Here is a 23881-nt window from a genome sequence, read left to right as displayed (position 1 = left end):
AAGCTGTGTGTACTCATAGATAAGTGTAAGACTCCGGCCGGTTTTGAAGACCGTCGTGTCCGTTCCGGTCAGCTCCGAGCCTCATCCTCTTACAACTATAATCATGGCCCTGACCGCGCGCGTATCAACCAGCGCAATACAAACGGACGCACAGGTGCCTGGGTAGCGAGGCTAAGGAATCGCCACCAATGGCTGCAATTTGACGCGACTGGGATGACTCGTTTCACGGGTATCGCGACACAGGGCAGATACGAGGCCAACCAATGGGTGACCAGCTACACGCTCAAGTTCGGAAATGATGGAAGGCGTTTTGTGGACTACAGACAGTACGGACAAGTGAGGGTATGTAGATAGAAGGTTACGCTGATGATCAAAGTGAAGATAACAATTGCAATGGTTCCATTTGTTTTGTTACTGCCGTTATTTTTATTTCGTTCTTCTAAAGCATGATTTGTTTGCTTAATCCAAGGTGTTCCGCGCTAATTACGACAGGAATACTGTTGTTGCGTACAATTTGGCCCCCGCCATAAAAGCGCGTTATCTGCGCATCCACCCACGCACGTGGTACAGTTACATCTCTCTGAGGATGGAAGTCTACATGTGCCCCACAAGTACGTAAAATAGCGAATATCGTGTACGCTAATATGAGCTGTTTTTCCGTTGTCACATTTTGACAGTTATTTTCAACTTAGACAATAAGTGGTGAAGGGCGGAGACTCCTCAAATTTTCATGGCTTATTGAATTTAAATGCAGTGGCATAGCAGACTTCGAAATATTGGAGGGGTACAGAAACAGATACAGAAACATTAAGAGAGTATTTGGGGGCGCTGCCACGCCCCTACTGGTCATTTCCTTATAATTATTGAAGATATTGGGGAGGGGGCACGTGCCCCCAGTGCCCCACCCCCTGCTACGGTCCTGACATAGGTTTGTGTGCGACAGGAGAGACAAATATTTTTTTGGGCTGGACCGGGTTTATTTTACGAATTTGCTAAGCGAAACACAGATGATGCATGTATTGCCACGATTCTAAGATGATCACGATGTTTTAAATAATAACCTTGAAAATACACACCGAGTAAATCAATGAATTTCCTTGTTCTTGTGTTTTCAGCTCGCTTGTGTAACACTCCTTCCGTCAGACAGCTAAAGAACTACATGATCACTGCGTCCTCACGGCGTAACAACCAGTACATGCCTTACTCAGCCAAGTTACACAACAAACGACGCGGCGAGCTCTTTGGCGTCTGGTGGTCAAGGTTCGTACAAATACAGCATTAGTTATAGCTATTATGAAATATTGTATTTTCAATAGATACCGTATATAATCGAATAGTTATTGCGTCGTTTAAATATTTTGCTGAAAATTAAATACACGATTATGGCTAATTTACAATTTTACTTTTTCTAACAAGAGTAAAAGTATCCCATGCATTACGATTAAAATGTTTAATTGCCTGATTGACAAATCAATTCAATTTAATATTTAGGCACAACAACCATAACCAGTGGCTGCAGTTTAATTTCGGTCGACCCATGAAAATTGTTGGAATCGCCACCCAGGGAAATCGGGTTCAGCAGATGTGGGTAACTGCGTACTGGATTCGGTCGAGTCAAGACGGAGTCAAGTTTACTCTTTACAGGAATTGGAGACGCACTGTCGTGGTAAGACTATTTAAATTTAAAGATTTCTTTGCGACCTAGGGCACTGAAGCGAAGCGAACCGGCACGAGGTCTCGGCGAAGCTTATCGCTGCACGCTAGGGCACACTGCTATCAGTGACTTTAAGGAACGGACAAGCAAAACCCGTTAATAGAAGACTACTATATCCTCTATATGAATGCTTCGATGACAGTCTAACTAAACGACGACTCTTATTTAAATTCTAGTCAAAAGTTGACATCCAATTCCTATCCATGTCTCCTCTCCTTCCGTTATCGTCTTACTTCGCATTTTTCCTGTAGACCTTCCAAGCGAACCGAGACCAAAACAGTGTGGCTACGAACCACTTTGCCCCCGCCATCCTGGCCCGTTACCTCCGCGTGCAGCCTCGAGGCTGGTATCGATATATCGCCATGCGCGTCGAGATTTACGGATGCACTAAAAGTAAGTATAAGATAAAAGTGACGATGGCTAGCCGATTACCTTACGATAGTTCACCGATAACCTACCGATATATCGCCATGCACGTCGATGCTATGAACGTTAGTATAAATTAAGTCACTCTGCTCTTTCCCCAGACAAATGTAAGATGCCTCTTGGACTTGAGGACCGCCGCGTGCCAAACCCACGCATGCGCGCTTCATCCTTTCACAGCCCTCACTGCGCTCCATGGAAAGGCCGACTGAATGGCGGCGCCGCCTGGTGTGCTCGGGTCCGACGACGTGGCGAGTGGCTATCGATTGACTTTGGCGCTATGACGCGCATAACAGGTATCGCCACCCAAGGAAGACAGAACGCTGACCAGTGGGTAACGAGTTACAAAGTCTCCTACAGTAAGGCTGGACGAAAGTTTGTTGACTACAGAGATAAAAGATCGACCAAGGTAAAAAAAAATTATGATAATTCTCTAATACTTTTAATATAACAATATAGTTGAGGTTCTTGGGCATAAATAGGTTTTTGGTCCGACTTATTTTTAAATTTATCCAGCGTAGGACCAAAAACATATTTATGGCCAAGAACCTTATCTCTATTACCTTTATAATAATTTTAAAGGGCATTAAAAAAATTGATAAAGTCTATTTTCATTCAAAAGAGCAAGCAAACTTTTGAGCCGGCTAAAATAGCGCGCAGATTTGTTCATCTTAGCCGGTGAAATGCACAACAATGCCCTAAAAAGGTATTATAATAATGGATAAAAATGGGTAAAATCAAATTTGATTGATTTGACGAAATTCCGAGCAGAAATGTATTACTGTATGCCTAAGACTAGCAATTAATGCATTCCAAGATAAAGATGTTTCCGATATGCAGGTCTTCCGCGGTAACTACGATCGCTACATCGTGGTGAAGCACGCGTTTGTTCGACCAATCACTGCCCGCTACTTGCGCGTGCACCCGCTGAAATGGCGTAGCTGGATCTCTATGCGTGTGGAGTTGTACGGATGCGTTGTGGGTAAGGAATTAATGTTTATGTCACTACTCACTCAAAATTTTTCAGGTCTTACCTAAAATACTTTGTTCGCTCAAAGTCACCTGATTTGAATCCGGTGTTTTGTTTGTTTAAATGTTTTTTTTTTTTTTTTTTTTTTTGGGGGGGGGGGGGGGGGCACCATTGCTTGTTTGCCATCTATTGCTTTTCCTGTTTTGTACCTCATCAACCGTTTGAGCATAGATCCAAGCAGGTTTGGACACGTAGTTTGTTAGTGACATATTTTGTTTGTTTTTCCCAGGTCCTCGTTGCAACAAGGCTTTAGGAATGAGCACTGGACGCATTAATAGCAAGGCGGTCACCGCGTCCTCCAAATGGGACGCGAACCACGGCCCTTGGCTTGCGCGCCTTAATCTTGCACGTGCCGGGGCTAGAATGGGAGGCTGGTCTGCCAAGATCAATAATCGCCTCCAGTGGCTCCTGGTTGACCTCGGAGGACCTAGGTAAAAGACACCTTTGTAACAGTCTGTACTTGCAATTAGCTTAAACCAGGGCCGTAGCAGGAGGTGGAGCGCTTGGGGTATGTGACTCACCTAATATTGTCAAAAATGATAAGGAAATGACCTGTTGGGGCGTGGCTGTGCCCCCAATATTTTCTTAATGTTTCTTTATTGTAACCCCCCCCCCAAATCTTAAGTGGGCTGCTACGGCTCTGTAAACATGATAGAGTTGTTCAATGTGGACTGATGGATCATCAGGCCGTCTTCTCAATTTGTGTGATTTCCACTCGGTGTAAGATATAAATTTTTCCGCTTTTTTCCCGTCTCTTCTACTTTCCTTAAAAAGTAGTAAAAACCTCGACTTGGAAAGGTTTAGTCAAGCACTTTGATACTTCATCTTCTAACGTTTGCTTTTGCTTGTTATACTTCATCTTCTAACGCTTGCTTGTGCTTGTTATACTTCATCATCTAACGTTTGATTTTGCTTGTTATACTTCATCTCCTAACGTTTACTTGTGCTTGTTAACCTTCATCTTCTAACGTTTACTTGTGCTTGTTATACTTCATCTTCTAACGTTTGCTTTTGCTTTTTTTACTTCATCATCTAACGTTTGCTTTTGCTTGTTAACCTTCATCTTCTAACGTTTGCTTGTGCTTGTTATACATCTTATATATCTTCTAACGTTTGCTTGTTACAGAAAAGTAACCCGTGTGGCTACACAAGGTCGCTCCGACAACAACCAGTGGGTGACGTCATATTACCTTCAGTACAGTCAAGACCGCGTCATGTTCTCGTACTATAAACAAGCAACAAGCAAGAGGGTGCGTACTGCAGTATCGCAACTATTATGTTTATTGTTATTTTGTTAATGATGATGTTGAAAGTGATGATTTTCTTGATGCTGATGATAAGCGTCGACGATAATAAAGATGTTAATGGAAATGAGCTTGTTATGGATTATTTTTATTATTACTATTATTAATGATTACGTCGATAATTTTAACTTACCGCTCACCCGAACTCACGTTCCCTGGATACTGTTATTCAGTCATCTCAGCTGGATAAATCGGACGCACTGCTAACTCCAACTGTTTTTCGTTCCCCTCGAGCTATCGAGGTTTTCACTGTGTTACAATCATATAAAATGTAAAAGGTGTAAATTTAGGTGGTGGTGGTGGTTGTGATAACGGTAATACTTGTAATGATAATAATGACTGTTGTAGCTGTTATAGTATCGTGTGTAACCCTTGAGGTTTTTCTCAACAGGTGTTCCAAGCTAATCGCGATAGGAACTCCATAGTCGCGTACCAGCTCTTCCCGGAGATCCTTGGCCGTTACGTCAAGTTTATCCCGATAGGCTGGTACCGACACATTTCAATGAGGGTTGAGCTGTACGGATGCGCAGAAAGTAAGTAAAGCAAAAGAGAATGTTACCTCGTGAAGTGACGTGAAGCCATAGGTTCTGTACCTTAAAGTATTTGACTTCACTGCGTGAAGCAGTGGGAGACGGAGGAAAATTCGATAAACTGGCCATTTGGTATGAACTGTACTAATTTTGATACCGTTGAAAAGCTGACTCTCGCACACAGTATCCTTAGTTTAGCAATTTTACTTGAGCTTATGGCATCACTAGAAGAACTACAGACAAGCTGTAGATCAATATTTGATCTGCGTAGGCGTTGCCGAAATAGTATGTTTTACTTGAAAGCAAATAAACTTTTTTGTTGACGTTTCGAGCCCTTTGTAGAAGCATAATATTTCACACAGTTTATTTATTTATCTTCTCTTACTTGAGACCAGCAATATTACCACTCTTACGTGAATATATTTAAGTTATTTTTCTCTCGCTGAACAGACATTTGTAAGATGCCTCTGGGTCTGGATGACGGTCGTATTCTCAATGGAGCCTTGACTGCTTCGACATACTACAACAATGGGCTGGCGCCATGGAAGGGCAGGCTGTACGCACCATACTCGTGGAGCGCGCGAGTCAATAACAACAAGCAATGGCTGCAGCTCTACTTTGGTGTTGCAACACGAGTCACCGGAATCGAGACACAAGGACGAGGGGTATGAATTGTAGACCGCGTTTTGCTCCCAGGGGTGGGTGGGTTGATGCGTACAAGTGCGCTTGTGACGTGATCTGACGTAATTTGCTGCTTTGGGTGATGGGGCTAGGAGTATGTATCGTAATCCGCGTTCTGCTGCAAGTTAATCCTAGGGGTGGTTGGGTGTTTGCATGATGTGATGTCGTGGGTAGATATTAAATGTATTTCCGCATTCTTTAATCAAATTCTATTTGCTATTTATATTTTTTTCTAGAACGCCAACCAGTGGGTCAAAAAATACAAGCTGGCCTTCAGTTTCAATGGCTTTGAATTCGCTGACTATAAAGAAAGTGGTAGTGTTAAGGTGTTTGCTGCCAACAGTGACCGACACACTGTTGTCCATCATGACCTCATCCGTCCGGTCCGGGCCCTGTATGTTCGGGTTAATCCCCGGCAGTGGTACGGTTGGATCTCCATGAGGGTCGAATTTTTCGGATGTCCTCTTGGTAGGTGGTACCAATTTGAATACACTTTAGATAATTATCCTACGAGATAACAAAATTTTGATCGCTTTCTCCGCCCTCTTTCAGCTGGTTTGTGTAACTCCGCCCTCGGCATGGAGACAGGAGCCATCAAGGCGCAGCAGCTGAGCGCCTCGTCCACGTACAGCAAGGCGTACCGACCCGCCTTCGCAAGACTACACGCAAACAAGTTCTGGTTGTCCAAGTGAGTGAATTCCTTGGCTTAACAGTGAATTTTTCGTATAATATCAGATACTCTTAAAACTTGGAATTTGGTTTGATAATAATTGATTTTGCACTGACGAAGTCCTTGATTCCCTTTAGACAACGTAACAACCGGCAGTGGTTCAAGGTTGATTTCGGACGGCCAATGACAGTCCGTCAAATCGCAACACAGGGACGTGTGAACGCCAACCAGTGGGTCCGATACCTGTACTTGTACTCCAGTCAAGACAACATCCACTGGGACTTGTACCGCTCTATGAGTGCCGACAAGGTCAGTTAAACGCCTCTTAAATTGGAGATGATATTTAAGGGGCATTTGCACCCTTGTACCAAGAACATTGAATAAAACTTGAAAGAAACATTTTCCTGTTTAACTTCATCTAAGTACAATAAATAGAAAGGAATTTATTCTCCGTGAAATGGATAATATCTTGAGGATCTTGTTGGTTTTTACTATGCTTCCCCAAGATCCGAGTAAATGTGGCCGCCTGTTCTATTTTTAATCCATTTCTATCCGCTTGATATGAGGTGTTAAAACCACCATTGTATTTATATGAAAGATATAAGAGCTCATTTAACATAGCCTCGATAGTTATTTGGCATTCATTACCTGGAAAGAATACCTAACCACTTTACTGCTACTGAACTAGTGTACGGCAGCTACTTCTTTTTCTTAAACTTTGAAAAAAAAAGATAGAGAAAAAGGTGGACAGACTTTAATGCATTCAGTATTTCAATTCCATGTCTTTTGGTGTGAAACTCTGGTCACGGATTCTCTGCAATTACCTTTCAGGTTGTTAGCGCTGCACATTTGTCTTGCTTTAATAATAAAACGTATGATTTCTTGATTCTTCTCTTTTGTTCCTGCAGAATTTCCGCGCCAATGACGATCGCTACAGTTCGAAGCTGATAGCTATCAACCCGCCAATCCAGGCGCGCTTCCTACGCGTCAACCCACAATCATACCACAGCTGGATCGCTCTTAGAGTCGAGTTCTATGGATGCAAAGCAGGTAAGGCAGTTAACTAATATATCAAAGCAGTGTTATAGCCATAGCTGGATAAATTCTATAGCCGAATTATATGGTAATAGGTAAGGCAGCTATCATGGAGTAGGTAAGGCAGCCATCTATTTTCAAAAATGCAAAAATAAACATAGACCTTGTACAGGGAATGTTTGTGTGAATTTTTTTCAATGTAGCAGATAGAGGTAAAGGAAAATATATGTTTTCTGTCGAGTCATAAGTCGAGATCTCTGGCCGTGACTATGCAACGAGATTAGGATTTCTTACTTTGATCTTATTTGCAGATCCTTGCGATGTTCCACTCGGTGTAGAAGATGGTCGTGTAACCAAGCAAGGCATGACCGCCTCATCCATGGTCAACACCTATTACGGGCCATGGAGCGGGCGCCTGCAAGCACGTAATCACGGGCGAACTCGTGGTGGATGGGTTGCACAAAGAAATGATCGCAAGCAATGGCTGCAAGTCGACCTGGGTACCCTTAGCAGAGTGAAGCGTGTCGCTACTCAGGGTAGATACGATGCTAATCAGTGGGTGACTGCGTATTATGTTAGCTACGGTACGAACGGGCAGAGATTCAGGCAGTACTTGGAGAATCGCCGACCTAAGGTAAGGAATCATTTCGTCGGGGCCGACGAAGGGCTAACGCTCGGAACTGGAGAAGATTTATGGATTAAATTTGTGTTCTGTTCTGTTAACTATTATTGAGAAAAATGAGGGTTTCTTGGCGCATTGCCCAAGCAGACTGATTCATATATTTTCAAGGTTTAATACCTTAATCGAAGAAGACAACTGAACGAGAAACTCGAAAACACCCTGCAGGATCCAGTACTTAGATCCAGAGAAATGCAGAATGTGTATCCCCTTTAATTTTTCGTAATTTTCCATTTTCCCGCCCCTTCTTCTACTACTTATGTTGCACAGCACGGCTTTGTTATGCGTTAAGCCCATCGCACTTTTCTCTATTCTCTTTTATTTAGGTCTTCACCGGTAACTTTGAGCGAAATATGGTGGTGACTCACCGCCTTTTGAGGCCATTCAAAGCCCGCTACGTGCGAGTTCACCCCAAAGCCTGGCAGAGTCATATCGCCATGAGGGTGGAATTCTATGGGTGTAGACTCGGTGAGTGAAACGAAATGTCCCCCCAAACGCGAACGAAAATGATAAATCTAACATTCCATCTGTTATTTATTCATGCAAGTTTTGCGAATGAAATTGCCGCAAGAAGGTTTTATAATTTGCCTAACATAAGATTGAGGTAACCATAAAATTCTGTTTTAAAGATTCTTGATTTTTATCATCTTTCTGTACTACAGAGTAAACTATTTAATAATCGCGCGTTTCTCGCAAGCAAGCTATGTATACTTCACTTGATACCGAGTGATTTTTTTTAACTTATTTTTGTAATCGTGCGTGTTTCTCTTAAGGGAGCTATACATATTCTATTCTTGATATCAAGTATACATATTTTTATTCTTTAATCGCGCGTGTTTCTCGCAGGCAAGCTGTGCAACAGACCTCTCGGTCTTCAGAGTGGTCGGTTAAGAAACCGCGCCATGACTGCCTCGTCTTCATATAACATTCACCATGGACCTCACCTGGCTCGACTACAGCTTCAGCGAAATGGTCGGTCTGTCGGGGGATGGGCTGCCCAATTCAATAACTATTACCAGTGGCTGCAAGTCGACTTCGGTCGTGCTACCAAGGTTGTGAGGGTGTCCACGCAAGGTCGTTCCGACAATAGACAGTGGGTGACCAGATACTGGTTGTCGTACAGCCAAAACGGGATCAACTTTGCTTACTACAAGGAAAATCACAACAATAAGGTAAGTGTCTGAAACCGTCAGATTAATTCAATGGAATTTTAGAATGTACGAATCACTAGCCAAATTGGTTACCATAGCAGGGCCGTAGCTGGTATATGCAGAGTCGTGGCCTTTTTCTCTGTCCACCCACCCCCCCCCCCCCTCCCTCCCCCGCAAAGAAATCTTTCCTGCCAAAAGTTCTCCTGTGCGTGAGGCATATTCTGATAATTGTCCCTCGGTTTTTTCTACTCACGGCTCTGCATAGGCACTGATAGTGACTCAAATTAGAATGACCATGAATCGATGATGAAATCGCTTGATCAGGGAATAGGCATGTGTCATTTAACCTTATTCAGAGATAATTTCATTAATGATATTTTGGTCTAGATGTTTGATGGTAACCGCGACATAAACTCCGTTGTGTCCCATGGTTTAAGTCCGTCTATCCGAGCTCGCTACGTTAGGATCCATCCTCGAGGATGGTACAGGCACATCGCTATGAGGGCCGAGTTCTACGGTTGTCAAATTAGTAAGTGTTCTATACAATGATGTGAATGCACTGTCGAAGAATAGTATTGAATGCAATGCTGGATGACATTTTTATTGTTGATGTTGATAGTTATCGTAATGGTATTGGTGGTTATTGTGATAGTAATGATGATTCTTCTGATGGTTATGATGTTGGTAAAATTGATATTAGTGATTGTTATGTGATGGCTATTGTTCTGGTGTAAAAAGTGTTGTCGATGTTGATGTCGATGATTATGATGCCAATGATAATTTTTAACCACAATGTGATGAAACTGTTGATATTAGTTATGATGCTGCTGCTTTCGGTGATGGGGTTGTTTGGTTATGATCATGGCAAAGGGGATTACGATTATGATAAGTATTGGAAATGGCAATTGTTTTACTCTGCTGCTAATCATAAAGCTGTTCATGCCGATGATAATAATGATGATCATATCAACCTGTAACTACAAAACACTGCGTAACTCCCTGCCTCTATCTTGCAGATGCTTGCCTTACACCAGTTGGTATCGAGGACCATCGCATCCCAAGCGGTGCATTCTCCGCCTCGTCAAGCTATAACTTCAACCATGGCCCAGACCGCGCTCGACTCAACCAGCCAAACGGCCACGGGCGTACAGGGGCGTGGTCGGCCAGAGACAAAAACAGGAACCAGTGGCTCCAAGTGGACCTTGGGGCAGTGTCGCGCCTGACCGGGGTGGCAACCCAAGGTCGCCATGACGCTCATCAATGGGTCACTTCTTATACTCTGGCCTTCAGCAAGGATGGCAAAAGGTTCTACCCATATAGACAGGGTGGCCGTGTCAGGGTATGCATGCCCCTTCAGTGGGTGTCACTTATTACAGTATGCCCTTAAACAAGGATGGTGAAAGATTATAGCTTTTTAGACAGCGTAGGCTTATTGGCTGGTTGTAAACTATATCTTAATCAGAGTTCATACCACATTTACACAATCGTTACTTAAGTTTACCTGAAGCAAAAAATAGTTTGGTAACTTTACTCGCGGAATCTCAACAACGTTTTGCCGCTGATATTGCGTTTACTCGTTCATGTTTTGTGAGGCTTGTTGCACTTGTCTTGAAGATACTAACTCTATCTAATAATGCTCCCACCAGGTCTTCCAAGGCAACTTTGACCGCTTCACCGTAGTCGCGTATCGATTACTTGGTGCGATTAAAGCTCGCTATGTCCGATTCCGTCCACGAACCTGGAGGAGCTGGATGTCAATGAGAGTAGAAGTCTACGGATGTGTCCCACGTAAGGGCATTTTCTTTTAAAAAAGGGGGAATATGAAGACCATTTTTTATACGGCTTGTAGCCCTTTTGTCACTTTTATTATAAGGATGGAACGAATTATATAGTATTATTTAGACATATTTTATTCGCTTGACTTGTTCGCAGGACCTGCATGCTCCTCTCCGTTGGGGGCCCAGAATGGACGCTTGAGGAACTCCGGACTGACAGCTTCATCTTTCTTAAACAACGCATACAAGCCTTTCTTCGCTCGCCTGCATCGCACATCCAGCTCATGGGTGTCCAGACATAATAACCACAACCAGTTCCTACAGGTTAGAAGTGCTTTTGGTAATGAATGTGGTAATGACTTGGGGTTGCGTTACAAAAGCTGTTTTGTAATTTAAATAACGAGAAAAAACCTAGAATTTCTCTAACACTTCAACTCGTGAAAAATCAAGACCATATTTTCTCCAGTTAAACCATTAATGTTTCTCGTAAAAGCTATAAACCGCCTTAATGACCCTGTTTGCATGGATAACCATTGACCTTATTCTTCTTTTCAACAGGTCGACTTCGGTCGCTCTATGAAGGTCACTGCGCTGTCCACCCAAGGTCATCCTAAGACCAACTGGTGGGTGAAAGCGTACTGGGTCAAGCACAGTCTGGATAACATGCACTACGAGCACTACAGCGAGTGGGGAAGCTACAAGGTACGGAGCTCCTTGTTTACATCGATTCTGTTCTCTTAACATCCCTCTTCCTCCATCCCTACTCCCCACTAGATCCCGTGATTTTGGGCAAGGTAGGGCAGGTTGGTACTCGAGGTGACATACCTTTTTAAACCCCTGTCTGTCACTAGCCTCCGCATTTTGAAACAGGACATAATGCGCACTCAAGTCATATTCTTAAACCCACTCCCCTGTCTTCCACTTGCTTTAGCTCTATTTAAGATCTATCCCGCCTTTCTCAAGCCCCCCCCCCCTCCAGTCTCTTGCAAGGCACTGATTTTTTTATAGATTTCTTTTAGAGTAGTTGGGCCATCATGTAAGTTAATCCTTGTCTGTATTTTTTCAATCGTTGTAGACATTCCAAGCGAATCGTGACCGTGGTTCGCTTGTCACCAACGTGTTCTCTCCCGCGTTCATCGCGCGCTTCGTGCGTGTTTATCCACGCTCTTGGCAAGGACGTATTGCCATGCGGGTCGAGTTTTACGGATGTGCAGGAGGTACACAATGACTTAGGGACTGGCCATGCCTTAATCGACCGACAAAACCTGTCAAATTCACATATTGATATTCTTTACCTTTTTCCAGGAAAATGCAAATTGCCACTGGGTCTTGCCTCGAAGAAAATTCCAAACCCGTTAATGACCGCGTCCAGTTATCACAGCTTCTACTGTGGACCGTGGAATGCGCGACTGTTCGGTCGCCGTGCGGGCCGCTCCGGAGGCGCGTGGTGCGCAAAGAGGAACGATCGTAACCAATTCCTCCAGGTAGCTATGACACATCACTGGTGTCCCCATAAGCCAAATGCTCTTATCAAAATAAGGTCACTGAAAATAGCCAATTGCATTGTACCATCTATACGTTTCTAGAGCTGTATCACATTTTTATCACTTCTACCCAACCTTGAAACCTTAAACCTTTAATTGTGATGGACAAAAAAGGCACTAAAAACGATGGAAGCGCAAGACAGGCAGTGTTTTTAAGGTTAACACCTGGGCCTTTCTCGTGCAGATTGATTTCGAGGGACTGACCCGATTTACATCCGTTGCCACGCAAGGACGACAAAACGCCAATCAATGGGTGCGAAGCTACTACGTCACTTACAGCCAACACGGAACCAAGTTTGTACCAGTCAGAGAACAAGGAGTCAAAAAGGTGTGTGATATCATCAATTATTATTAGTATCCAGCATTAACTCAACGAGAAGCAGTATACTTTTAGCTGTATTTTTTTTCAGATTAGTTTATTTCCATTCTGCTTTGACTATTAATTTAAATAGCACAAGGATAGGTGAACATGGTGTTGCGTTACAGCTATCACGTGCATTTGAATTAATCAATGATAGCAATATGTAAATAAATGAAACAAAAATATATATTAAGCTTTCGCATTAATATAAAGCGGTTGTTCGTAACTCCTTCGTCCTCCCCCCCCCCCCCCCCTCTAAGCAATGAATAATGGTACTCATGTTTTTTTTCAACCGAACAGATCTTCCGCGGTAACTTCGAGCGGTTCATAGTTGTGAAGAACACGTTCTCGCGTCCGTTCGTCGCTCGCTACGTCCGCATCCATCCGGTCACGTGGTTTGCTCATATCTCCATGAGGGTCGAGCTCTACGGATGTGCTATTGGTGAGGTTCTCTACCTACGTGGTTGCTTGCAAAATATCATTACATCACGTTACGGAAGGGTTTAACAGCGTTGCCATTTTTAATGGTTTTGTAAGATTGTGGATTAAGAAAGGGTTAGCCTTGTTGCTTCTAACAAAAGATGGTAGGTGACGCGTTTTACGGCGTACCTGCCGTGAAATAATGTGGGATGAGAACTTTCCAACTTAAAAGCCTCTGCCAGCCACACCTTTGCTATGGTTTTAATCCAAAATAAAACAATTTTTTTAGAAATTTCGAGATACCCAACTAAAATCGATTTGATACGTTATTGACCAATTCCGATCATAAATATAACAATGGCTTTCCCAAATCATCACAAAGGAATGGATGCTTTTTCACACTTGGTATTTGACTAGGATAACACAATAGCGACTGATAGAGACTGTTTAAAGAATGTCAAACACCCACTCATTTGTTATTGTTTATCATTGAAAAAGCAGGGATTTATTCGCAAGAAACCTTCAAAATAACAGTGTACGAATGAGGTCTGATATGTTATTGAGGATATATGATTGAAAATATCTCGGTTACTCGTTTGAATTAGCCGATGGAAATGGATGCTTTTGGTGACTCGCCATTGAGCGGGAGCATAAAATGGCGGCGTGATTGGCCTTCTTTGACTAAACCTGATTCCTTCCATTACAAACCCATTTCCAATCGGCGTGAAACCTTCCATATACGTAACCTTTGTCTCACTTTTTCTCGCCTCAGGACCTCGGTGCAACAGGCCAGTGGGTATGCAAAAGGGATTACGCAACAGCCGCATTAGCGCCTCCTCCGAATGGGACAAGTACCACGGAGCTGCGCGCGCACGATTGAACATGCAGCGAGCCGGCAGGTACATGGGCGGCTGGTCGGCGAAGTTCAACAACCACTACCAGTGGCTCCAGGTGCTATTCCCGCGCTCCATGAAGATAACGAAGATCGCTACACAGGGACGACCTCAGGTCAGCCAATGGGTGACTCAGTACCAGGTCTCTTTCAGTCAGGACGGCGCCAGGTTCGCGTATTACAAGACCAACGGCAATATTAAGGTCAGTGTGCCTTTAATCCGCATGTATAAATAAGTAATTACTGTACACTTATTGTACTCTTTAACAAATGGCATCTGTTAAGCTGATAATGTCGCTACTCCTTTGGCTATGATACGCTCCATAAAAGAGATATGTTAAGACCGCCGTTTGCTTATAAATACAAAGACACTTTCATGGCGAGCGGGATCAAAACATGGACCAACCCCATGCTTGAGCTCAGAAAAAAAAGTCAACTTTAGAAGAAGTTGTTTTTCAGATCTTCAGTTTCCATTTCTCCTCCCGCCACACGTGTTTCATTTTTACCTTGTCACTGGCGAATAAATGAATGAATAAACGCTTTTGGGTGCCCCATAACGCCTCACACTTTTGGCATCATTGGATCAATATCTAATGTCCCTCTTGTGTGGATTTCCCATAGATGTTCCAGGCTAACAGGGACAGGAATTCCATTGTCTCGCATCGCTTTTTCCCGCTCATCCGCGCGCGAGTGATCCGCGTTCACCCACGAGGCTGGCGTAGCCACATCAGCATGAGAGCAGAGTTCTATGGCTGCCCGAACAGTAAGTCCTTTCAAAAGAAACGAAGCACGCTTTATCATGCAATATTATGTAGAATGGTACCAGCGCTTTAATAGTCCAGAATTAATTACAACAACGCTTCGTTACCGTAAATTATGTTGTGTCTATTTTTGCTATAGATAACAAACGGCTTGAATAGGCGTATTTTAGTTGTAGCTTAGTTACGCCCAATGTATAGATAGTAAATACGAGCCAATAAAGAATTCGTGATAATAGTTAAGTGCATAATGATATTTTTATTAATGATATTTTACAAAAACTATAACTATAGAATAATTACCAACTTTGATCGTTAATCCACTTATCAAGGTAAATGCGACATCGCCCTCGGAGCCGAGGACGGTCGTCTAGCCCCAGGATCTTTCCGCGCCTCGACTTTCTACAACGAGCATCTTGCTCCTCGGTTTGGCAGACTGAACTCTATCCGCTCTTGGAGCTCACGCACCAACAACGCAAGGCAATGGCTGCAGATAGATCTATTAAGGGTCTCTCGCGTGACAGCGATCGCAACGCAAGGAAGGCGTGACGCGCACCAATGGGTCACGAAATACGTACTGTCGTATGCTGTAACGCATAAGTTCAGTGCCTATCGTGAAGCGAGACGTGTCAAGGTATGATGAGAAATGACAGAAAAAAACATGCGCCTTTGTCGTTATGTCACTAATGTGCACGAGGCATAAGAATTGTTCATCCTCGTGGCCGTCATTTTTAAGTCAGCCGGGAAACCTACTGCCACCAAGATTGTACTCCTGTCGCGTTTGTTCTGAAGTTTATTCTGGAAGATCAAATAAAATATTCTGTGTTTTATCCAGCTCTTCCGTGCCAACACAGACCGTAACACAGTTGTGTATCACCGTTTCGCTAAGGCCATCCGTGCCCAGTATGTCCGAGTTCATCCTAAGAAATGGAGAAGTCATATTTCCATGCGTGTTGAATTGTTTGGATGCCAGAGAGGTGAGTTACATTTGTCTCTAAACACATGGAAATAAAATTTTAGCACTCTCAAATTGAATACTTACCAAATCCGCACCTAGTCTCCCATATGACAGGAAATTCGGATTAAAGATGGATAGCAGATTAATATTATTCACGATCTATTTCAGAATTGACCACACTATGCAGTTCAGCTCTGGGTGTCCAGAACGGCCGCATCAAGAACAGCAGGATCACTGCGTCCTCACAATGGGACAATAACCACGCCCCATATCTTGGCCGTCTGCACCGCGTCCGTAATGGCCGGCAGATGGGAGGTTGGGCAGTGCGTCACAACAATCACAACCAATGGCTGCAAGTCGACCTTGGTCGGGTTACAAAGGTCACCATGATCTCGACACAGGGACGCGCCAAAGCCAACCAGTTCGTCCGCCAGTACTGGGTGTCCTACAGTCTAGATGGCGTACACTGGGCTTTCGTAACCAGAAAAGACGCCAAAATGGTAGGTCAAAAAAGGTTTCTTTGCGCTATGGTTCTGAAAGTGCCACGCAAAAAAATAAAACCAACTGCATTCAAAATGCTGATCAAAATGCATAGGGCGCGAAAATATAATCGCACATCTTGAGAAAACCGGTTCGGAAAATTTAGATTTTATTTCAAATTCTTGCATGCTGTAATTAGTAGATTTTTCAGCTTAGTTCAGTATCTTACCCCAAGTTGGTATATATTCTGCAGACCTTCAATGGAAACTACGATATGGGTAGCGTCGTCACCAATACTTTCCGCCCCGCTATCGTGTCGCGATTTGTTCGCATTCATCCACGGAGTTGGTATCGTCACATCGCTATGCGTATTGAGCTGCATGGATGCCGACCAGGTAGGGAAATAAGTACTGACTTCATATATCTCCTTCCTTGGCAAACAGGGTAAGGATATAAGATTTGCCTTGACATACCTGCTTCTCGTCTTGATAATATTATTCTTGTTATAGTGACATATTGTTATATAAGGTTCCATTTGCGAAAGCACACCACTGGTCTTTGGAAACCTCGTTAGAAAACTAGCATTTGACACACCATTGGCACGCCAACTGGCAACTGGTTTTAGGACAGGTCTAGCTGGAAATCGCTAGTTTGATGGTGCTCTGAATAACACGTTTTTTTTTGTTGCTGTAGCTTCCTGTGACATCGCTAGTTTGCTAAGTCCCTTAAAAACACGTTTATTTTGTTGCTATAGCGCCCTAATAACAAGTTTTTTTGTTGCTATAGCATTCTGCGACATTGCTAGTTTGCTAAGGCCCTTAATAACACGTTTATTTTGTTGCTATAGCGCCCTTATAACAAGTTTCTTTTGTTGCTATAGCACCCTGCGACATCGCGCTTGGTGCGGAGGATGGGCGCCTGCCTGACGTCTCCTTCACCTCCACCTCAAAGTGGAGTGTACATTACGCGGCGTACAGAGCTCGTCTCAACCTGCTGCATGGCCACGGCTCGTGGATCGCAAGACCCAGTAACACGTAAGACTATACTGGTCATTGCATAAATAAAACCCAGTAACACGTAAGACTATACTGGTCATTGCATAAATAAGACGTAGTAACACGTAAGACTATACTGGTCATTGCATAAATAAGACCCAGTAACACGTAAGACTATACTGGTCATTGCATAAATAAGACCCAGTAACACGTAAGACTATACTAGTCATTGCATAAATAGGTATTTACTTTAAACTTTGCTTCTGCGCAAAAAGACATTGTACAGTGTGTACATATATCTTTGGTTTGGTTTGGTTTATCTGCTGCTGCTGTTTCTGTTGTCATTTGTATATACAGTTGAGCCCTGATAACTCAAACCATCAAGGGTTGTTTCTGTTGGCAGTGTCATTTTGTGGATGAAGTTGAACCCTGTTTAATGGAATCTTTATCAATAGATACATTAAACAGGGTTAGCGGAAAGTTCGATCAGTTTCATGTAGAAATTACTATCTAACCCAAGGGATTCCACGCACTAGGCACAGTTCCCATTGTAGATCTTATCGTTTTGTTTCTGTTGTAAACATTCTTATGGTTGTGATTTTTAGCCGTCAATGGATCCAAGTGGACCTGGGTAACAAAGCGCGCATTATCGGCGTCGCTACCCAAGGTCGCTATGGTGTCAACCAGTGGGTCAGGAGTTACATGCTGGAGTTTGGCATGAACGGGATACACTTCACGACGTACCGCGAGGGTCGACACGCCAAGGTAGGGCACTCTCGTCTTCCAGTGTCCCGGGAGAAACGAGGGTCTAGCGCTCACAGCTCTCCTAAAACGATTTTTTTAGACATTTACTTGTTCAGCTGATAAGACGTTCAGCCTGAAAAATTGATAGTGATTATTGTGAATACCTGAAATGTTGTATGCATCTATTTATAGATTTTCCAAGGCAATTATGACCGCTACACAGTGGTTCGTAACAGCATCCGCCCAGTGACGGCGCGCTATTGCCGACTGCGGCCACGCACCTGGCATGGGCACATTTCCATGAGGATGGAACTCTACGGATGCAGTGCAGGTAAGCTAAGCTGTAGGGGTACACCAAAATCACACCAAAAAAGTACACCAAGCAGGCTACGGTCACACCGCAGGTCACACATTCACCCAAAAGCAACAGGCAAGCGCGCACATGCCTCTTACTACAGATTTGTCACGCAGGTAAGGCTACAGAATGGTCATCCTTGAAGCCGAGCCTATTCTTAGTTTAATTGTCACGGACAAAAAATACTTGAGGAAAGAGAGAACCTTCAATCTCCTCTCTTAGAATGCGTTGTTACGGCCAAATATATAAGGAAATATTGCCAACAATATACCGTTTTTAAGCTGCACCGGAGCGCCCTGAAATTTGAAGAAACGAGTATTTAGAGCTTCAATACCATAGCGTTATCACGTGAAGTCAGCTCAACTGCAAAATATCAGTCAGCACTTGACTGGGACCAATATGATGCCTGCGAAGTTTGATTGGTTGTTTTGTTAAAAAAATCCCAAATTCGTATGACGTTTTGATAACCGATTGCTAACGTTATTCTACTTTTAGGACATCTATGCAACCGCAAACTAGGCATGAAGGACGGTCGAATCCGCAACAGCGCCATCACAGCATCCAGCGAGTACAACCGCCACACACCCGCTCACATGGCGCGACTCACCGCTCGCAAGATGGGCAAGAAATACGGCGCGTGGGTGGCATACAACCGCGCCCACAACGAGTGGTTACAGGTGGGTGCAGTTATCTCAATTTTAGAAAAGTCCGAAAGTACCGAGTACTTAATCCAAACATTATGACCATTGGTCATTATGATAAATACAGTAACGTGGTTTGAACATCTGACATTGCGCGGATTGAAAAGGGTTGGAAATATCATTTTTAGGTTTCAGGCTGTACGTTTACTCTTAAATCAATAATTTGCATCCTCCGCATATAATCTATTTCGCGGTAAATGAACTCTTTTCTAATAATTAAGTAAAGCAGGAAGAATTTTAATTGCTTCATTTTTTTAACCTTTCGGTTACAGAGTGTATCGTGTTGTTTATTTTGCTCCGTTCATTATATCGTTGTGTATAGTTTGATTATACTACAAACCGTTTTGCGTCTGTTGATAAAACCCTCATATCGCATTGCAAATGTTGATAAAGCCTTCATCGTATGTAGATTGACTTTGGCCGTCTGAAGGAGATCATTCGCATCTGTTGATAAAACCCTCATGTCCCTGTGCATATGTTGATAAAGCCTTCATCGTATATAGGTTGACTTTGGCCGTCTGATGGAGATCATTCGCATCGCTACTCAAGGGCGTCAGGACGCGAACCAGTGGGTCACGCAATACCGCCTGGAGAGCAGTGTGGACGGCGTTCATTACGCTAGATACTTCCGCGACTCTGCAGAAGTGGTGAGTCGCTAACAACGGAAGGAACCGAAGAATGAAAAGCAAACGACACTTGAAAGATTGAAATATAGATAGCTAGATACATATTATCTAAGAAAAAGCGATGGCTGTGAAGTAAGGCAGTAAAACAGACAGTCATCTCGGCCAGTTTCTATTCCTCGTTTTCGACAAACAAAAACGGTTACAATAATTTTGTAATAAACAATCTTTTTTTTTTCTTGAAGCGCTTTACTGGAAACCGTGATCGCAACACGATCAAGTACCATTCCCTGATCCCGTCTATCCGTGGCCGCTTCGTGCGCATCGTCCCGACTGGATGGAGTTCGTACATCGCCATGAGAGTTGAGTTTTTCGGATGCACGCTCGGTAAGTTATCTCCTGTTCCTGCTCATGGTTTTCTCTTTTTACACGACTAAGGGTGCTTAGATCAGTGCTAATACTGTGAGAGAAAGGCATATGTTAAAGAAACCCAGCCTTAAAATGAAATCACCATTTCACATTCAGAGCGGTGCTCCGCCCCGGTCGGCTTCCAGGACAGGCGTATCCCCGACTCGTCGTTTACAGCCTCTTCCATGTGGGACAGCAATCACGGGCCGTATCGCGCGCGTCTACAGCTACTGAACCACGGAGGGCGCGGCGCATGGTCTGCCAGGTACAATAACGCCTTCCAGTGGCTGAAGATCAAAATGATCGAGACGACTACTGTCACTGCCGTGCTAACCCAGGGTCGATATGACGCCAACCAGTGGGTGAAGACCTACGAGGTCGCGTACAGTATCACCGGGGAGAAGTTCAGATATTACTCTGTTGGCGGCAAAGTAAAGGTATGCAAGTCTGTACTGATAATTTAGAATGTTTTGCAAGAAACAGAGAGAAAAAGATCCTGATTTTTTTAAACATATTTGCACAAGACTTATTCAATTGCCAAGTGCGTTTCCATAAAAGCCTTCTGTACTGCAGTTTGTATGTCCTGCGCAGTTAGTTTTGCGCTTGAAATAGCTTTAGCGCAAGAAAGTTTGCACGTTTTTTTGTGTATGTGCCCACTGATTGTCTACGTTAGGCCAAATATGGCGATTTTTTTTTTTAAATTTTGTGAACAAAATAGCAATAAAAAGTTATGGATCGCCAATGATTTGATGAAATTTTGATTTGGTTTGTTTTAGCTGCTAACTGGTAACAGTGACCGCAATACTGTCGTCATGAATCGTATAGCGCCTTCATTCCGTGCACGCTACGTCAAGATCGTTCCTAAGAGCTGGCACTCGCACATGTCCATGAGGGTCGAGCTTTACGGATGTTATCCCTGTAAGTACTTTCCTCCCTTTTCATACTTCATTTAGTAAGTACTTCCCTCCCTATTTTATAGTGACCTTATCAACCGTATTGGCTAGAGAGGCACTAGGAAGGCTTTTTGGGTATCAGCTTAATTACTGAGTTTCGGGTGCTGGCGTGGGTGTCGTTGTCGGAAGGAATGGATAGGCGATTTGCGGCTTATTTTAACGTGTTTTCTTTGTAGCCATGACCCGGCTCTGCTTTAAGCCTTTGGGAGTAGGAAGTCGCCGACTGCCTGACGCCAACCTCAGAGCTTCCTCTTCTTGGAACCGTTTCCACGGCCCTGAAAGAGCCCGCTTGCGACAGCCCAAGAAAGGAAGGTAATTATGGTCAGAGGATTCTAGTAGCTGCAGTAACAAAAAGGCCCAAATGAAGTAGAAGGGTAGTTGGGAAATTTTATGCCAGAACCAATATAATCTAAAGCTAAATGTTTACAAAGCCTCTTGAAGCATTTTGCAGCGTGGTGCACAACAAAGACGTTTGCTATAACAATACTGGGCTGTTATACGGGGGTATTTGGTTAAAGTGCAGGGGAATTGGAAAAGGTTTTTGACGCTGTTTCGTTGAATTAATTAAAAAGCCTCTATCAGCCGCCATTTTCTTATCCTTTTAAAGTACCAATTGTAAGAAAGCATCAATTTCAATCGGCTTGTGGGGAATCTTTTGCGTATTTTTTTTTTTTTAATTGGATTAGGCAATTAAGCATAAAACTGTATGTTTTTTATTATTTCGAAATTTCAACAAATAATTTATTCCATTGTTGAATGAAAACAATTACAAAGGTGCTGGTGACAATGGCTTTTTAAGCTGAAAAATTCTCATCCCACATTATTCCACGGCAGTTACACGGGAGCATGGTGCGCCCGTCACAACAATCACAACCAGTGGCTTCAGGTGAACCTCGGCCGCGTGTCTAAGATCACCAAGGTGGCGACACAGGGCCGAGACAGATCCAACCAGTGGGTGACACAATACGAGCTACACTACAGCACTAACGGTAGAACCTTCAAGAAGGTTCGAGACGGAAAGAAGGTCAAGGTACGTTGGTTTTGTATATGGTTCTAGGTCTGCTCAGGGGCGGATATCCACCCTACTTTTTGAGTAAAAAAAATTTGAAAAGTCACTTTTTTTTGAAGAAATCAAATGTCTGAGGGACGGGAGGTACTGTCCATTTCCCTTTGCCTGCTTGGCATTGCTGACGAGGAAAATCCAATTCAGCGTGAAGTATTGTAAAATCTATGTAGTGACCTACCAAGAACCACTTGATCAGCCGTCTATCTGGCCATTATCCACCCCCCATTTTGAAATCCTGGATCCGCCCCTGCTGCTATAGAATAACAAGCGGTTATTAAAGTTTGAATTTTCTGAAGTTCGAGGTACCTTTTGGTGTCTATGGTGAAATACATATGCTTCGGGAAATACCCTATTGAGGATTACTTACTAAAGAAATCCTTTCGAGATATCTTCTAACCTTAAAGCAAACAGCAACTCGTTTTAGTGAAATGCTGCTTTGGATTCTTGAGTAAATCTATGTTACAAAGATATAATAGATATAGATAATTTCTTCTTCTTTGGATTTTTGAGTGAGTCTATGTTACAAAGATATTATAGATATAGATAATTTCTTCTTCTTTGGATTTTTGAGTGAATCTATGTTACAAAGATATTATAGATATAGATAACTTCTTGTAGAGTGTTGTGCTGATGTAATGCTTCTCGTTGGTAGATATTCCAAGCCAACAGGAATACCTACACTATCGTTGAGAATGCCATCGACCCCACGATCCAGGCGAAATACTTGCGCTTCAGGCCAAGGGGGTGGCATTCACACATCTCGATGAGAGTCGAGGTCTATGGATGTTACTCGAGTAAGTAGACCTTATCTAGTCCTTTAATTATGCTCTATTTTATGGAGATTTTTCCTAGGCTTGTAAGAAAAGATCTCATGATGCACCTTTTGAATTTCTTGGGTTGTTTGGCAACATGAAAGGTTTGAAGGAACCGCCCAATATTCCTCATGAATTCAAAGACCACTCACCTTATAAGACTTCTCTCTCTCTCTTTGTGTTGCGAAAAAATAATATATTATAGAAAAAATAGATGCCTGGGCTTTTGTAAAGAACTAGAATTGACTCTTATGACTCTCATCTAGTGTCACAATACAAGAAACGACACTTAGTCCAATTTGTCATAGAAGCTTAAGTTCAACCACACTACGAAACTGAGAGCATTCACCAACTCAAATTTCTCTTTCAATTCGGCGAACATGATCATATTCTGGCCATATGTGTAAGACGTTATTGACATGATAACCCTCACCTTTCACAGATGCACCAGAAGCATCTCCGCCTAAGCTCCGACCGGTGATCAAGCGCCACCGTAATTCCGTTCAGGTTGTTGCTCGGTGCCGATGGAGCATTAGACGCCGACGAGCGGGAACTCGGGTTATCGCTCAAGTACGATTCATTATCGACGGACGAGTGAGACGTACCCTGGTTACTCGACGATCTCATGCGGAGCTTATCGAGAGAACTTACGGATTCCGCGCAGGAACTACGGTGCGTTCATGTACATGTGCCTGTCTTGAAGGATTTACGGGCGCTGGTACCTCTTGCTTTTACGGATCTTATTTTTTGAAGACTTTCTTAGGGCTTGAGTGACTTACAAATATAAAAAGAAAGGATAATAGATGATAATGGGGTAAT

General features: G+C 43.2%; 1 protein-coding gene across 2 annotated transcripts in view; it reads left to right on the top strand.

Moving 5' to 3' along the window:
• LOC5520309 overlaps positions 1–23881 on the top strand; it is a 138668-nt gene that overhangs the window by 74085 nt on the left and 40702 nt on the right. For both annotated transcript variants that reach the window (XM_048725767.1, XM_048725771.1), the window contains 45 exons: positions 20–342; positions 470–611; positions 1116–1260; positions 1492–1666; positions 1966–2107; positions 2242–2546; positions 2978–3119; positions 3397–3598; positions 4294–4417; positions 4863–5004; positions 5452–5666; positions 5919–6150; positions 6235–6370; positions 6490–6661; positions 7261–7402; positions 7699–8021; positions 8393–8534; positions 8913–9238; positions 9605–9746; positions 10234–10556; positions 10864–11005; positions 11150–11316; positions 11551–11694; positions 12068–12209; positions 12298–12476; positions 12721–12864; positions 13198–13339; positions 14090–14412; positions 14831–14972; positions 15300–15601; positions 15803–15944; positions 16094–16425; positions 16659–16800; positions 17286–17439; positions 18006–18165; positions 18337–18475; positions 18995–19176; positions 19704–19847; positions 20069–20210; positions 20349–20668; positions 21008–21149; positions 21361–21496; positions 22019–22214; positions 22903–23044; positions 23505–23734. In XM_048725767.1, the coding sequence (XP_048581724.1) occupies positions 20–342; positions 470–611; positions 1116–1260; positions 1492–1666; positions 1966–2107; positions 2242–2546; positions 2978–3119; positions 3397–3598; positions 4294–4417; positions 4863–5004; positions 5452–5666; positions 5919–6150; positions 6235–6370; positions 6490–6661; positions 7261–7402; positions 7699–8021; positions 8393–8534; positions 8913–9238; positions 9605–9746; positions 10234–10556; positions 10864–11005; positions 11150–11316; positions 11551–11694; positions 12068–12209; positions 12298–12476; positions 12721–12864; positions 13198–13339; positions 14090–14412; positions 14831–14972; positions 15300–15601; positions 15803–15944; positions 16094–16425; positions 16659–16800; positions 17286–17439; positions 18006–18165; positions 18337–18475; positions 18995–19176; positions 19704–19847; positions 20069–20210; positions 20349–20668; positions 21008–21149; positions 21361–21496; positions 22019–22214; positions 22903–23044; positions 23505–23734 (8525 nt within the window). The remainder of the gene's footprint in view (positions 1–19; positions 343–469; positions 612–1115; positions 1261–1491; positions 1667–1965; positions 2108–2241; positions 2547–2977; positions 3120–3396; positions 3599–4293; positions 4418–4862; positions 5005–5451; positions 5667–5918; positions 6151–6234; positions 6371–6489; positions 6662–7260; positions 7403–7698; positions 8022–8392; positions 8535–8912; positions 9239–9604; positions 9747–10233; positions 10557–10863; positions 11006–11149; positions 11317–11550; positions 11695–12067; positions 12210–12297; positions 12477–12720; positions 12865–13197; positions 13340–14089; positions 14413–14830; positions 14973–15299; positions 15602–15802; positions 15945–16093; positions 16426–16658; positions 16801–17285; positions 17440–18005; positions 18166–18336; positions 18476–18994; positions 19177–19703; positions 19848–20068; positions 20211–20348; positions 20669–21007; positions 21150–21360; positions 21497–22018; positions 22215–22902; positions 23045–23504; positions 23735–23881) is intronic.

The sequence above is a fragment of the Nematostella vectensis genome, chromosome 1 (assembly GCF_932526225.1).
Source record: "Nematostella vectensis chromosome 1, jaNemVect1.1, whole genome shotgun sequence".
In the NCBI taxonomy this organism is placed as follows: domain Eukaryota; kingdom Metazoa; phylum Cnidaria; class Anthozoa; order Actiniaria; family Edwardsiidae; genus Nematostella; species Nematostella vectensis.
The sequence above is the reverse complement of the archived record's forward strand: the minus strand, read 5'-3'. Positions and strand labels throughout refer to the sequence as shown.